Source organism: Thunnus albacares, chromosome 16 (assembly GCF_914725855.1).
Source record: "Thunnus albacares chromosome 16, fThuAlb1.1, whole genome shotgun sequence".
Taxonomy (NCBI): domain Eukaryota; kingdom Metazoa; phylum Chordata; class Actinopteri; order Scombriformes; family Scombridae; genus Thunnus; species Thunnus albacares.
In genome coordinates this window covers 30,050,299-30,066,881 of record NC_058121.1, presented here as the reverse complement: position 1 = coordinate 30,066,881, position 16,583 = coordinate 30,050,299, and the positions used below count along the sequence as shown (strand labels likewise).

General features: G+C 40.0%; 2 protein-coding genes across 2 annotated transcripts in view; both read right to left on the bottom strand.

The window, feature by feature from the left end:
• Window positions 1–800: 800 nt before the first annotated feature.
• On the bottom strand, window positions 801–2,353 carry LOC122999493 (C-reactive protein-like). The gene is made up of 2 exons (XM_044376456.1): window positions 2,230–2,353; window positions 801–1,451 (listed from the first exon to the last, which is right to left on the bottom strand). Exons 1-2 carry the CDS (start codon window positions 2,291–2,293, stop codon window positions 820–822), a joined length of 696 nt encoding a protein of 231 aa, XP_044232391.1. The 5' UTR covers window positions 2,294–2,353; the 3' UTR covers window positions 801–819.
• A 5,938-nt stretch (window positions 2,354–8,291) lies between these two features.
• Window positions 8,292–16,583, bottom strand: part of LOC122965688 — a gene marked incomplete at its 5' end in the record, with an annotated part of 164,309 nt that continues 156,017 nt past the window's right edge. Inside the window, 2 exon segments of the mRNA XM_044329865.1 lie at window positions 8,292–8,349; window positions 9,029–9,202. Coding sequence (XP_044185800.1) covers window positions 8,292–8,349; window positions 9,029–9,202 — 232 coding nt within the window.

The window sequence follows — 16,583 nt, the reverse complement described above, 5'->3', positions numbered from 1 at the left end:
GTCAAAGTATTTTAATAGAACATAAAGTAAAATTTGACAGAATCTCTTTCCTGAAACCTGAACTTCACCGTTTCCGTCTGCTGTGGAAGATCATGACATGTGGTTGAAAGATCAAGAATGAATCTTCAAAGCAAACCTTTATCAGAGTTTTCCTTCAGACAAACACGCTGCAGATACAGACTAACGCTGCTGCTGAGTTTAAGCTCATCAACACGAGATCCTGATGTGTCAGTCAGAATGTTTATTCTGTGCTGCTTAATCAATAAAGTAATCACTGGTTTCAGTTTCTTGTTGACTTCAATACACTTTGAATCAGGACAGAATTTGGGCCACAAGAACAAACTGTAAGAACTTTCTACAAACTTATTGAGTTATAAAATCATTTCAGTAAAATCAGCAGCGAGGAAATAAAACTGAGGTGAAATCGAGAACGCTTTGTTTCAAAGATCCCCGCTGAGATAACGTGTTAATCTGACTGTATTTGTATTTGTTGAGGCAGCAAAATAATTTGTATTTGAATAAAAGGAAAAAATCCTGTTTTTGTTTTGACTACACTTCTAATTTTAGGATATTAAAAGTGTTAAAGGTGGATTCCTGCAGCAGGTCTGTAATAATCTATCAGACATGTGAGCAGATCAGCTGTTTATTCTCTCATGACAGACAAACAGCAACGTTACCTGTTACATTATCAGTCCCAACTTCTCAAAAACAAATAATTTTTAAAATATTTGTACAGAATAAACATTCATAAAGCCCAGTATTTGTGCTTTTCTGAATATGTATTTGGATTCAGCCACGTCTTTACTACAAAACTCACTACTAACAGATCGGTTCTCGGAAATCGCTGTCCTGGATGAAGACGTTCCCTGAGACTCTGTAGCTCAGGTTGTTCCAGTCGAGGAGGTTCCCGGGATCAAAGGAACCCTGATTCATGTAGGACCGGATGTCACATGCAGACACGATGTGGTCCCACATGTGAAGGTCAGTAATGTCCCCTTCAAACGAGTCGTTCATGTTGTAACCACCTCGAAATTCATCTTGCTCCTGACCGATGATGATGCTCAGATTCCCGCTCACTACATAGTTCAGTCCCATTAGCTTCTGGGAGGTACGAAGCCCGTTCAGCCACACCTGGGTCAGCCCGGTCCCAGAGTCCCAGGTCCAGCAGATCGAGTTCCAGTCCAGCTCGTGGGTCGGTAGATTCAGGAAGAAGTATGAATCGCTGCCTGAGTGGACCTTGTACGATCCCTGACCGTCCTTCATCAGCAGCAGAGCGTTGCTGTGGTCGCGAGTCGCCAAAGAAAAGAGTCCCTGCGTCCGTTTCAGTTGAGAAAAGAACCGAAGGCAGACGGTCATCGTAGGGATGGAAACAGTGTTGACATGAAGAATAACGTGGGGCTCGTTTACACCACTGGGATCACTAGGAAAAGTGAACTGCTTCCCCGACAGATCTGTGACAAACAGAAGAGAAAGAATCAGTCACATGAAGATGAATTTACAGAAAAATGCCAGAGAACATCAGACCCAAACTGCACTAAAACACCAGAGAACATCAGACCAAACCGGCACTAAAACACCAGAGAACATCAGACCAAACCGGCACCAAAACACCAGAGAACATCAGACCCAACTGACACTAAAACACCAGAGAATTGTACCAAATGTTCCCACATGAGGTTTGATTCAGTGAGTCAAGAGACATAATCTGCCGCAAACATAAACATCAAACTAGATTTGATGACTGACTGATTTTATTTGCTGCTGATGTTGAGCTGAAAGTTTATTTAATAAAGGTTATAAATGGAACTCAAGTACAGTATTTTCTGTTTTATAGGACTTTGAGTCCTCATGGCTCTCATGTTCAGCTGAAATATAGTTGTTTCTGTGATCTGCAGGATGTTGTTACATGTGACTCTTCACTGGTACCAGTTTAAATTAATCACATTATTTTACTTTGCTTGCAATGTTTCCCAGTTCCTGCTATAAAATGCAAATTGTATCACATTTTTTGGGAAAAGCTGCTGCAAAATCAAACATTTTTGGCTGCAATAATCACAGAAATCCTGGAGGGAGTGAGAAATGAAACGTTTTAAGGTTTTTCAGGAACCTTTTAGACATCAGGAGGTTGACAGAACCGTTTCTCACTTCTGTGTTTCTCATTTCAGTGAATATTCAGCGTAGTTCAGTTGTTAGATGATCTGTAATAAAGCAGGAAATCTGCTGTCTCACCTTTAACCTCACAGTGTCCAGCAGTCCAGAGAAGAACGGAAAACAACAACATCCTCGTCTCCATGACGACGATGATGATGATGATGATGATGATGATGAGGATGATGAGGATTAACTCTTGCTGGTGACACCTACGTCACACAAAACCTGAAAAGATTTTCACAACTAGAGGTCAAAGTGTGTATTTGATTCAGTTCCACAGATCTAGTTTTCCAGGTCGGATGCTGCGGAGAAAGTGAGTAAGTGGGCCTTGAGTGGGGATAGCTTTGTCAGACATGTGGTCCTGAATTTTAATTCCTAACATGGATGTAAAGTCCTGTGGATGAAATCTTAACAGCTACTGCACACACATGTCAACACAACTCATCAACCTCCAGCTGCTGATGAAGACAGTGTGAAATGATAGAAAACAAACAGAAAAACAGTAAGTAGAATTTGACATTGGATTGTTTTGAGCTCCAGAGTATTTTACTCAGCAAGGTATCAGTAATTACAACATGATTCCACATTTACAGAAAACATTAAACAGCAAATACAGATTAAATTTAGGAAAGAAGGTAAAATGACTTTCGTATGTTTTATAACGATAATATGAGTTTAAAATTGATTGAACTCTGCGCTACATGATGTATTATTTCTGTTTAATGCAGTTTTTGATGTCAGATTGAGATAAATTATTTGGTTATATTACAGCAAATAAATTACAGTGTAAATATTTTATATAGGATATAGGAGAATACCCACATACATTAGAATCAATATATACTATATATACTATAATAAAGGAGTTTTTGCTGCTTTTCCAGTGCTTTGTGCTGATGCGAGTTTACTATCACTAATAAAAGTCAACAGATCTCAGCTGCATATATTCACAGATACTTTAAAAACATGACAAATATATTAACATACATCGTACAAACGATACATAACTTATTTATACAATGATAAGGAACATTTTTCCTCTCAGGATTTGCCTGAGTTTTGGTTTCCCAGCAACAATAATAATAATGTAAAATAGCAAACCTAAAAACTGTTAACAATGTAACCTCGTAAAGACAATACTTTGTAGGAATATTATAAGTTACAGTACATTACAGTAAATTACACTACAATTATACTACAATTAATTGTATCACAATGTCAACACTGTTAGTCTGTTTTCTCTCATTTCCATGTGACAATATTACTGTAATTATCAAATTATTAAACAGGTTCTCTGTCATTAAAAAAAACTACTGACAGTGAAATTTATTTCTAAGTCCCTTAAACTTCTTTCCGTTTCCTTATTTCCTACCCAGTAAGTATTTTATTAATACTCTGTATGCATTAAATAGTTACACTGTAATTTGCAGGCTTTAATCTAAAGTGCAACCAGTTCTTTTTGGAAACCAGTTCAACCAAACAGGGATGTTCCCCAGTTAGATTCTTTAGTTTGAATAATGTGCAGAGTTAAAACGCTTTGCAAGAAACAGCAACAAGTACAGAAAAGTCAGATTTGTGGAACAGAATTTTTGAATCTTTGAATCATTTTGAGGCCGTTTAAACTGTTAAAACTTCTTCCTCAAAATGTCACAACATGAGATGATTAAATATTTCTCTGCAAAAATGTACAAATTGGGGCAATACGCAGATAATTGATTCATATTCATCAATAACAACAATAATCAACACTATCAGTACTTTCAAATCCCACAGACTCATTTTACTACAAATACTATTAAATGCAGGACTTTGTCTCGTAATGAAATATTTACTGTTATTAGTAAAAGAGTTATTGATCCACCTGCGAAGGAGGAGTGAGGTCAGTTTAATTTACCTGTAAGGTGACAGTTTGGAGCAGAGATTGTCTTCTTCTTCTTCTTCTTCTTCTTCTTCTCCTTTTTTCTTCTTCTTCTTCTTCTTCCAGCAAAAAGAATTCTGCAGGAGACCTGATGGATCTGAAATTTATATCCAGCCGTTTGTTCAGATTTCTCTTCATCATCAAGAAAGTGACCACGTCAAGTTTAATCATCACTGTCCTTCAGATCCCTGCAAATGTCCTCCAGAAGAAGGAGAAGCTGAAAACTTCCCTGTTTTTGTGGTTTCTGACAGTTTTCACCGTTTGAGTGTCAGCAAAATTTGGTTCATGCTTTCATGTAACTGTGTTCTAAACATGTTTTATACTGAATTTCTGCAATATTATACATTTTAATTAAATAACGGACAGTAAAGATTACGCGGTTTTTTCTTGACCCTGTTTTTATGAATAATTAAAAGTAAATATACACTGTGACGTCCCTCTCTGCCTTCTGTATGTGAGGCTGGTTTGGTTTCCTGGCTCCGGAGCTGGTGGGAGTTGGGGTGGGAGGTTGTGTTTTGTTTGCACACATCACACACACAAACACACACTGCATTCATTACTGACCTAGCTGACTATGTCATTGTAGAAACTTTATTCATTTGTGATTCCCTTTTTTTGCGATTGACTCTCAAACTGAGCCAGTTTGTGACATTTGGGGGCTCGTCCTGAGTGTGATAGATGAGGGCTTTTTCTTTGATAACCTTAATCTGTTGTAAATCTGAGTCATATTGGCTTTTTGTAGGATTATTCGTTGGCCTCTCTTGTTTAAAACCTTGAGTATGTTGTGGTATCCAGATTAGGGATGTGCAGACAGCCCAGTATTTGTATTTGAATAAAAGTGGAAATAGGTGTAAAAATCCTGTTTTTGTTTTTACTATACTTCTAATTTTAGGATATTTAAGTGTTAAAATAAGTGTTCGTCAATAAACTATTTTGCAAAGAGGATTTCCACTCCAAGTCCTGAACCACAGTCTCACAGACCAAAGACAACTGCACCGACCACTCAGCCAAAGCTCAGCTCTGCCAGTCACACAGAACTGCTGGTATTTCTACGTCCATGACACAAAGACAGACAGCAAAGGAGAGAGACGGAGATGTTACCTCGCTGTGCGCTGTTATTCGATTTTTTTTTTCTTCCCAAAAATAAATAATTTTAAAATATTTGTAGGGAATAAATATTTGTAAAAACACACCATTTGTGCTTTTCTGAATATTGTCCACTCGGAGGAGTTTCACACATGAAACTGTAAATTATTTTCTTCCCTGGATTCAGAACTTGGGGTAAGAATTATTTTTCTGGTGGGGTTCAGAGTAGAGGAGCAGCACTTGTCCCCAGTTTTGGTTTTATTTATATAACTTTGTTTTGCTTGTTTTAGTTGAAGTGTTTTAAATCAGGTAAATGTTGGTCCATTTGAACTACAATGCCTTGGTTGGGGTAGCCATTGTTTTTGACCCATTTATCCCCTGTTAGGTCTGGATGGCGTTAGTGGCAACAAACGTTGGTAGAGCAGTTTCTCTGGAGCACGTCCCTGGCTGCAGAGCGGATGCTGGTTTTCCAGTTGCCTCTCTGCCCCAGCAGTTTGCAGTGCATAAAAACCCCCCATATGTGGTGGCATGAAGACTGGGGTTGAGTGGAGTTAGATGGTTTTTGTGTCAGGGAGGGTCTGGTTTTGATGGTGGCTGTCCCATACCACGTCAAGTTTAATCATCACTGTCCTTCAGATCCCTGCAAACGTCCTCCAGAAAAAGGAGAAGCTGAAAACTTCCCTGTTTTTGTGGTTTCCAACGGTTTTCACTGTTTGAGTGTCAGCAAAACTGGGACCATGCTCTCAGATAACTGTGTTTTAAACATGTTTTATGCAACATTTCTGCAATATTTTAAATTTCAATTAAATAATAGACAATAAAGATTACATGGCTTAAGGTGTTTTTTCTTGATCCTGTTTTTGATTGGATAACTTAAATTAAATATACAAAATCTGGGTGCACAAATGTATGCATGTATCACCTTCATCTCCTCGTTCTTGCATGTAGCCTTCACTCTCACTTCAAAAACATGTTATCTTTGAGATCCTTAAAAATAAAAAACATAATTTATCTTTTAAGAAACGTACTGAATTATCTAAAAGATGTGGTATTCATAAAAAATAAAAACCAGGATGAGGGTTAAAGTGGGTTTTGTTGGGTTTGAGTTGGACTATTTCACAGAAACATGATCAATATTTGGTTAAACATGGTAAATATTTGTTATAGCAGTGCTTTAGTGTATTTGCCAAAACATCACCCACATTTTCATTATTTATTTATTTATTTTCTCTTAAAACAAATCTTTAGTAACTGAAAAGATTCAAAGTAACAAATACGGATTACACAAACAAGCATACAAAATATATTTACTTTTCATTGAACTTGTGATGAACCTTCAACACCTGCAGCTGAGATTTCTGCCTCCACACTGACATAATGGATTTAAGCATGAACATGTGTCAGAACAAAAAGTGTGTAAATGTGTTTATATTTAAAAGAGAGTGTCAGGTGCCAGGCTGAAAGAGATGTTAGTTAGTTTGCATGCAAAATGTGTTAGTTGCTGGATATAACTCCAGACCTATGAATACATGTGTAAAGCATGAACTAAAATTAACTTAGCAGTGTGGCTATCCAAAAACCAAACTATGAATAGACGTCATAACAATAAATGACATCATGCTTGCTTATGGGGGAATTGTTGGGTCTCTGTAAATTAAAGAGTACGGTCTTGACCTGCTCTATGTGAAAAGTGCCTAGAGATGACTTTTGTTGTGATTTGGCGCTATATAAATAAAGATTGATTGATTGATTGATCAAATCAAATCAATACATGTAAGTTGACAAAGTTATCAGTGTTGTGCTTAGCCATGTGTGCTACTATGCTATGCTATGCTATGCTATGCTATGCTATGCTATGCTATGCTATGCTATGCTATGCTTTGCTAGGCTAGGCTAGGTTAGGCCAAGTTGTTACAAGTTTTTGGGGGGAAGAGGTGCTGCTTTGTTGAGTTGGTGATCCGTGGCAAGCTAACACTGCTTTGTGGCTCCTGTGCTTGTAAAATCAGCTGGCTTGTCTCATAGCTGCTGGTGCAAGATAACTTATTTACTGAATCTTGGTTTATCTTAAGCAGGCCATTGTGTCCTGCCGTTAAGAACAGAGTTTTGTGTGTCTGCTCTGTTAGCAGGCCACACTGAGACAGAGAGCTTCACAGCAGGGGCAAGTGTAGCTGCATGCTGCAATGCCCCTGCAGTGTGAGAAGTCCAATAGAGAAGAGCCAGAGAGAAAAGAAAGAGGAGTCGCTGTTGCTTCAGCAGCAGTGGGGAGAAAGAGGTAGAGCCTAGCAGCAGCTGCTGCTGAGCAGCTGAGTGTCCAGGGGAAAAAGAAGCCAGAATAAAGGCCAACTCTGATTTTGTTGACCTGATGACATCACGGAGGATCATAGGTAAACTTCACTGACCAATGGTAGCTTAGAGCTAGGTCCATGGGTGGAGTTAACTTCCAGGTGCAAAGTACCCAGAGGACTCTGGGAGACTGAGTCCCTTAAGGACTCCCTTTCTTCCTTAGCGTGTAAAACATGCAGTCTGGCCTGTGGCCAACAGAGTGAACAGTGATTTCAGCAGCTGTCTTCAGTCAGCAGTGTGACTGTTTGTCTACACAGGAGGAGACTCTTCCTCAGACAGACGACACAGAGACACTGAGGAACCAGACCCAAACCCAAACCCAGGATACAGAGGCTGAGTGAATGTGGCGTTGAAGGTGTGGAGGTGGATCAGTGTGTCAGAGGAGACTCTGTAGAAGGACAGAGTGCCAGCAGGACAGTCCACATACACTGCTACTCTGTTAGAGACAGAGGAGGAAGAGGAGGAGGAGGAGGAGGAGGAGGAGGAGGAGGAGGAGGGGGGGCAGGGGATTTCTGTTTCTTTCTTATTTTGATGGACAGAGTAACCATTAACATCAGAGCACTTCAGACTCCAGGACAGATCATTCAACCCAAACAAACAATCAATACTGTTTCCTTTCCTTCTGATTTCTCTGTAAGTCACTGACATATGAACTCTTCCTCTCCACTCGACCTCCCAGTAACAGCGACCAGTCAGAACACTTCTACACAGCAGTTGACAGTAGCAGTCAAATCTGTCTGGATGATCAGGATATGACTGATCCTCCTCCACACGTGTCACCTTCCTGTTGTTGTCAGACAGTTTGAGGTATCTGTATGCTGTGTTTGTGTCCAGTGTGAGTTCACAGAAATCTGATTAAGAGAAGAAGAAATAACACAGCAGCAGTTTATCATCTGACACACCTGATGGATTTATTCTCTGTTTAAGTTCTGATCTGTTGTTCATTTCTATGAAGTTTAATGACACATTTTATCAGTAATGTTTTATGAATACATACCAAACAGACTAACGTTGTATTTAAAGAGAAACTGACTGTGTGCTGTTTAGTTGTCATGAATCAAATTAAATCCACACTTACACTTCTTCAGACCAGGTTTTAACCTGTGCTCTCCACCATGGTCCAACCTGGAGGAAGAAACACAGTCAGAATGATTTTCTATCCAACATGAGTCCTAACTGCTGTTCAACATGATACAGTGTTCCTCAGTTTGTCAGAGTGACACAGAAACAGGCTGCAACTCATCTCTCCATACCTGAGAGTGTCCAGTCTCCAGTGTGGATCCTCCAGTCCAGCAGACAGCAGCTTCTCTCCTGAACCTCCTGGATGATTGTAGGTCAGATCCAGTTCTCTCAGATGGGAGGGGTTGGAGCTCAGAGCTGAGGCCAGAGAAGCACAGCCTTCCTCTGTGATCAGACATCCTGACAGACTAGAATTCAGAAAATAAAGTTAATTCAGTGTTTTAGAAAATCATGTTAGCAGGAAGATCCTACAGATGTTGATCATCTTCACTAAAACATCTGAATCCTGACCTGAGAGTTTCTAGTGTACAGTGTGGACTCCCCAGCCCAGCAGACAGGAGCTTGACTCCTGAGTCCTGCAAGTCATTGTTACTCAGCTCAAGCTCTCTGAGACTAGAGGACTGCGAGCTGAGAACTGAGGACAGAGCTGCACAGCTTCTCTCTGACAGGTTACAGCCACTCAGCCTGCCGAATAATTAGTGATGAACACAAATGTTTTTGTTATCATGTTTAAAATTAAACATATTTGAATTGTTCATATATCCAGCAGTTCACCCACTTACAGAGCTTTATTTGAAGCTTTGACCACTGGTAGCAGCCTCAGAAGAGCCTCCTCTGAAGCAGAGTATTTCTTCAGGTCAAACATGTCCAGATCTTTTTCTGATGACAGTAAGATGAAGACCAGAGCTGACCACTGAGCAGGAGACAGTTCATCTGTGGAGAGTCTTCCTAATCTCAGGTACTGTTGGATCTCCTCAACTAGAGAACGGTCATTCAGCTCATTCAGACAGTGGAACAGATTGATGCTTCTCTCTGCAGACACATTTTCACTGATCTTCTTCTTTATGTAATCAACTGTTTTCTGATTGGTCTGTGAGCTGCTTCCTGTCTGTGTCAGCAGGCCTCGTAGGAGAGTCTGATTGGTCTTCAGTGAAAGACCCAGGAGGAAGCGGAGGAACAGGTCAAGGTGTCCATTTGGACTCTTTAAGGCCTTGTCCACAGCATTCTGGTAGAGATGTTTTAGTTTAGGTTTGTCTTTAAAGACTTTAGACCACCAGGATGTCGTTTGTCTTTCTGCCAGCAGATTGACTCCAGAGTTGATGAATGTCAGATGGACATGAAGAGCAGCCAGAAACTCCTGAACGCTCAGATGGACGAAGCAGAACACCTTGTCCTGGTACAGTCCACTCTCCTCTTTAAAGATCTCTGTGAACACTCCTGAGTACACTGAGGCTGCTCTGATATTGATGCCACACTCTGTCAGGTCTGATTCATAGAAGATCAGGTTGCCGTTCTGCAGCTGCTCAAAAGCCAGTTTTCCCAGAGACTCAATCATCTTCCTGTTCCCTGGATTCCAGTGTGGATCTCTCTCAGCTCCTCCATCATATTTGACATTCTTCATTTTGGCCTGAACCACCAGGAAGTGGATGTACATTTTAGTCAGGGTCTTGGGCAGCTTTTCTCCCTCTCTACTTTTCAACAAATGCTCCAGAACTGTAGCAGTGATCCAGCAGAAGACTGGGATGTGGCACATGATGTGGAGGCTTTGTGATGTCTTGATGTGGGAGATGATTGTGCTAGCCTGCTCCTCATCTCTGAATCTCTTCCTGAAGTACTCCTCCTTTTGTGGATCAGTGAACCCTCTGACCTCTGTTACCATGCTGACACAGTCAGGAGGAATCTGATCAGCTGCTGCAGGTCGTGTGGTTATCCAGAGGCGAGCAGAGGGAAGCAGTTTCCCCCTGATGAGGTTTGTCAGCAGCACATCCACTGAGGTGGACTCTGTAACATCAGTCAGGATCTCATTGTTGTGGAAGTCCAGAGGAAGTCGACATTCATCCAGACCGTCAAAGATGAACACAACCTGGAACTCTTCAAACCTGCAGATTCCTGCTTCTTTGGTTTCAGTAAAGAAGTGATGAACAAGTTCCACCAAGCTGTACTTTTTCTCTTTCAGCACATTCAGCTCTCTGAAAGTGAATGGAAATGTGAAGTGTATGTCCTGGTTGGCTTTGTCTTCAGCCCAGTCCAGAGTGAACTTCTGTGTTAAGACTGTTTTCCCAATGCCAGCCACTCCCTTTGTCATCACTGTTCTGATTGGTTCATCTCTTCCAGGTGAGGTTTTAAAGATGTCCTCTTGTCTGATTGTTGTTTCTGGTCTGTCTGGTTTCCTGGATACTGTTTCAATCTGTCTGACCTCATGTTCCATGTTGACCTCTCCAGTTTCTTCCATTATGATGTAGATCTCAGTGTAGATCTCTTCTAGAAGTTTTGAATTCCCTGATTTTGTGATTTTCTCGAATAAATATTGAAATCTTCTTTTCAGCTTGGATTTGAGTTTACACTGACACTGGGCAAGAATCTCTGAATTAATAGAAAAGAGACAACATAAATAAGAGAGTACTGTTAGATCACGTTTTAGTAGTTTCCTGATAATTGTGCACATTTCTGATTCAACAGCAAAATTTTTCCTTAGATCAAAATATTTTTTGTATTGTGATAAATAAAATAACAATTATACAACCAAAACATCCTCCTGAATTTGAGGTTTGGTTTATGCCTCCCCCCCAGCACTCTCACATTGGTTTCTGGTGTAGCCTGAGTGATGTGCCTCCCAAAGAGTTGGAATACAACCTTTGGTCCCGTTTTTAAAAATGAGTATCACCACTGAGTTGACAGGCACTGTCCCCAACCCTCATGTGACATTGAAGAGGTGTGTCACTCAAGACAGCATAACAATGTCCAGAGCCTTCAACATATCAGGACAAATCTCATCCACCTCTGGCACCTTACCACTGTGGACCTCTTTGACTACCTTATTAACCTCTACCATCGAGTTGGATGAGACTTCTCCCAAACCTTTTGGCTCAGCCAGAGTTTTGCCTTCTTGACTACTGAAGCTTCAATCCCTCTGGCCTCCCAATACCCTTCTGCCTCTTTGGGAATCCCCTGGGGAAACACAACATTGCTCAGGATGGGCTCATGAGTATTCCCATACCCATGCCTGTCACCCTTGGGAACTTCAGAAAAGGACCTATCCAGGAAACATAGTTCTTCACATCATACAATCGGGTGTCTGCATACACGTGTACAAGTTTGCAGTTTTGCAGTGTTTTTCTGACGAGCCTTTAAACACAATAATCTGTCACTGCACCCGGACTTACTGGATCATATTTCATTGTCCACACCAACACAGCCCCCTTGTATTGTTTTACACAGGGCTGATTTCAGTCTGAATGTAGCTGAGGAGTTCCTGTATTTTGCCAAAAAAAAAGCTTAATGACAAGAGGAATACAGTTCATATTGTACATACAGTACATGAGACAAGCATCCTGTTTGCTTTAGTGGCGCACTCATAGTGTGACAGTCCAGCGGCTGCAGAGACCCACATGGCCACGCAGACATGGAAAGTATGAATTGGCCCTCACTTGGCAGAGTGTGGCTCCCTCAGTAGTAGACAATGATCACAGCTCAAACTGAGTTAGGTGGAACTGTTGGGGAAAAGGACTACACCTGACCCAACTGCCACCAACCTGCAGCAGTCACTGTGAACTGACAGTGCTGAGAGCTCACCTGTCTTTGTGGCAGAAGTTATGGCTAACGGCAGTAACATTATAGATCAGCAACCCCAAGGGGCTCAAAGAGAATGCTGAATTGCACTGAGGACTACGTCCAGGACCCTTGGAGGAACTGATTACGTAGTCCTGTGAACTGGGATCACCTTTGAGGAACCAGGGAATCAAGGAAAAGCTGTCTTTATTCACTGACACAAATTTCTGTGATTGCTGCCACCATCCCTGAAGACCAGTTAATGATAAACCACTGGTCCTCCCGCTAAGAAGAATCCACAAACCCTGACTGTTTATATACATGGGATATGTAAAAGAGAAGGGAGACATGAAATATGATATGAGATATGACAGCCAGCATGTGATAAAGATTTTTTTGATTCATTGCTGGGTCACACTGCCAACCTTGAAGTACTGTAGAATTGATCCTCCATGGTCACTGTGGTGGTGAGCAGATTTTTACTTGTTACGGGCTCATTGTGTGTTATCACAGGCTGACTCATATCAACATGTCAGGATACACCACTGTCCTTTTTCCCAGCATTGATGTGCATCAGGCTTGCTACTGTAGCCTGACAACTTCTTCTGTGTGGCTCATCAGTTATGTGTGACAGGTGTACATCACATGATGCCTGGGTGTGTTGCATTTTAATGACTAAATTTAGCTATAACATTTCATATTTGTGCAAAAACACTTTCTTGATATTATAAAATTTCATTCCATGCCCGGATCTCATTGTCATGTGAGATTTGTTACTGATAATAACAGTTTGAGCATGACTTACGTTCTGAGATGGTGTGTGAATATTGCTTATTCATCTTCCTCAGAACCTTTCTGGTCACCTGCAGAGTGTGTTCGCTGTAGGTCTGCACCATCAGATCCACTGTGTCCAACCGGTCCGCCTTCTCCAGTCTACACTTTGGGATTGCTGGGAGGCCTTCCAGGACCTCAGGCTGCTCCAGGTACCACTTGAATGTTTTAAAGTCATCTTCTGCCAAATTCTGTAAAGTTCTCAAGAGGTCCTCTTTAGGGTTAGATTCCACCGTTTTTTCTCCCTGTCAGAAATAAAGAAAGTCTTTACCTAAACAAAACGTTCCCCACATACCATCTCATCACTCTGCTGCTCACTGTTTCCATCAAATGTTTCCAAAAATAATGTGGAACATCTATGCAGAACTTTTTGGGTTTTATTAAAACACTTCAAAAGCCACAGTTGGGCTTTGATAGCAGCTTTTCAAATCTTAAACCACTTATTGAACACAATTGGCAGACTTTCTGGGGAAGACCTGGTCTGATTAGGAGAGACGGCATACATCCCACTTTGGATGGAGCTGCTCTCATATCTAGAAATATGTTTATTAGTAGACCAAAATGAAACTGAATTTTTATCTGAATTCTGAGTTTTTATCAAACTTAGTCCTTAGCATAGATAAAGTAATTATAGTAGGTGACTTTAATGTTCATGTGGATGTCGATAATTACAGTCTTAGTGCTGCATTTATCTCATTATCAGACTCAATTGGCTTCTCTCAGAGTGTAAATAAAGCCACTCACTGTCTTAACCACACCCTCCACCTTGTTCTGACTTATGGGATTGAAATTGAACATTTAATAATTTTTCCACAAAATCCTATTCTATCAGATCATTTTTTAATAACTTTTGACTTCCTATTACTGGATTACACACCACCATGTCCTCACTAGATGTCTCTCTGATAGTGCTGTAGCTAAATTTAAGGAAGCAATTCCATCAGTACTGAATTCACTGCCATGTCTCAATACTACAGAGGACTCTTATGTTAACTTTAGTTCCTCCCAAACTGATAATCTTGTTGATAGTGCTGCAGGCTCATTACGAATAACACTCGACTCCATCGCCCCCTTAAAAAGGGCATAGCTCCATGGTTTAAATCCCTAACCCGCAAATTATCAATCATTCAATTCAATCAATCAATTATTAATCATCTCAACTAGGCTGCTTCAGGAAGTCTTACCCTTAGTTAGCACTTCTTTACTAGATATGATCAATCTGTCTTTAGTAACAGGCTATGTACCACAGTCCTTTAAAGTAGCTGTAATTAAACCTCTTCTTAAGAAGCCTACTCTTGATTCAGGCATTTTAGCCAATTATAGACCTATATCTAACCTTCCATTCCTCTCTCTTGAGAAAGCAGTCTCTAATCAGTTATGTGACTTTCTACACAACAATAGTTTATTTGAGGATTTTCAGTCAGGATTTAGAGGCATCATAGCACAGAGACAGCACTGGTGAAAGTCACTAATGATCTCCTAACTGCATCGGACAAAGGATTTGTCTCTGTGATTGTCTTGTTGCACTTATCAGTAAAGCTGTTAAAATTCTGTTTGTTATTTCAGTCGACAAACACTATGAAACAGATGTTTAAAATGCATAAAACTCAACAGTGAAATACATATGAAACTGCACAAGACTCAACAATACATATACAGGACATACATTTAATGAAAAAACACAAAACTCAACAACAAAATACACACAAAGAAGCACAAAACAGAAACAACTTACAAACAAATCATAAAAGTTTCATAAAACAACAAGCAGCAGATCACATGACTACATGACTGATCCTTCTTTAAAAAGTGTTTCAGTTTGAGTTTAAAATGTTCCGCATCAGGATCCATAAAGAGTTCCACATGTTGATCCCTAGAACTAAAAAAAGATATCTGTCCAAGTGAGGATTTACTAAAGGGCTCCTTACACTTCCCAGCAGATGCAGCTCATGTTAATGAGCCAGAAGCCCTGAGAGGAACCAGCAGGTCACTGAGAACCTGAGGAGCTGCTCAATTAGACATTTATAGAGTTCAAATTTAGCAAATGTAATAAAATGACCAAAACTTGACATATTTAATTTCTGAAGAACATGGCAGAGCTGTGATCTTATTGATTATTTGGTTCAGAAATTCAATTGCTCAATTATAAATCATCGTTTTCTTGTCCACTAGAACATTTTACTGTTTTTAATGAAACAAGAAACGTTTTTGTCTTTTTACTGTTTTACTGTCCTCTGTTCTGCTGCAGTTCACTTGGAGAGAACAACAATAATTTCTATCTTGAATGTTGAGAAAAAGAGGATTGTTACTCTCAGAGCTCAACACATCAATGTATAAAAACTAAAAACATTTGTCATTTATCAAACAGCTGTGATGTTCTTACCTGTGCGTCCATCTGCAGACATTAACCCTCGGCGTCTCTGTGCTTCTGAACGTCTCGGCCTCGATATTCAAATATCCGATGACATCACTGTGACGTGCAGTAAAATGATCTTCAGTAAATCATATCTGACAGCTGCTTCAGGCCAGTTTCAGGCAGAAGTTTAACTGAATATAAAACCATTTAAACTGACTGTATATCAATAATAATGATAATTATTATGGTTTGATCTCTCTAAAACAGTCAGGGTAACACTTTCTTTAACTCCCCTGTTTGTCATATAAACAGTTATTAAATGGTTTGTAACACAATATAATGTAAATATAAACAGATTTAAGGACATTTCAAAGTGTTTATTAATGTCTTTGTTAACAACTATAACTCCTTATGAAGCATTTATAACTGGTTTTTAAACAGTTAATGAACACTTGATAATACAGTTGTAATTATTTATCTAATTTCTTAACACTTTTAAATTTCCTACTTGATACATAAACAGTTAATAAATGATCAGCCAGGATATAAATATATCTGATGTTGTCCTCCATTTTAATATCACACATTTCTAAAACACAGTTTTTAGTCGTGTTGATCAGACATTTACAGATTTCTCTGGTAGGATTCTCACCTGCTGAACTCACTTCAGGTCAACTTACAGACACTTTCCACCTTCATGTGTAGAGGAAACATCAGGAGAGAAGAAGCTGCTCGTTCTGCCTCGTCAGTCCTGGTGTCTGTGTGGGTTTGATCTGAGGACGCCGTCATTTCCTCATAACTTCAGAGTCCCAGTCTAAAAAACATCAGTGACATGAAAACCAGTCTAACCAGTCAGTGTCAGAGAGACCAAACATCAGTTGATGTAGTTCTACTATCTGTCCAGTAGATGGAGCCGACTGACCATCTAATAATCTAACAAGCCTTCACTCTGTTCCTCAGTCCTGGTTCCAGACCAAGAGGGACCGGCCTTTTTCTGTCAAGAGTCCTTACTACAAATATTGCTACAACCGTCCCTGTACACTGGGACAGTTGTAACAGTGGAGTGACTGTATTTAAATCAATTTCACAACCTGTATATATGTCATAAAG

Excerpts from the sequence above, each read along its gene's own strand:
- LOC122999493 (XM_044376456.1), bottom strand. The coding sequence starts at position 2,293 with ATGGAGACGAGGATGTTGTTGTTTTCCGTTCTTCTCTGGACTGCTGGA. Across the intron at positions 1,452-2,229 it reads TGGACACTGTGAGGTTAAAG|ATCTGTCGGGGAAGCAGTTC; the intron begins GTGAGACAGCAG and ends TGTTTGTCACAG.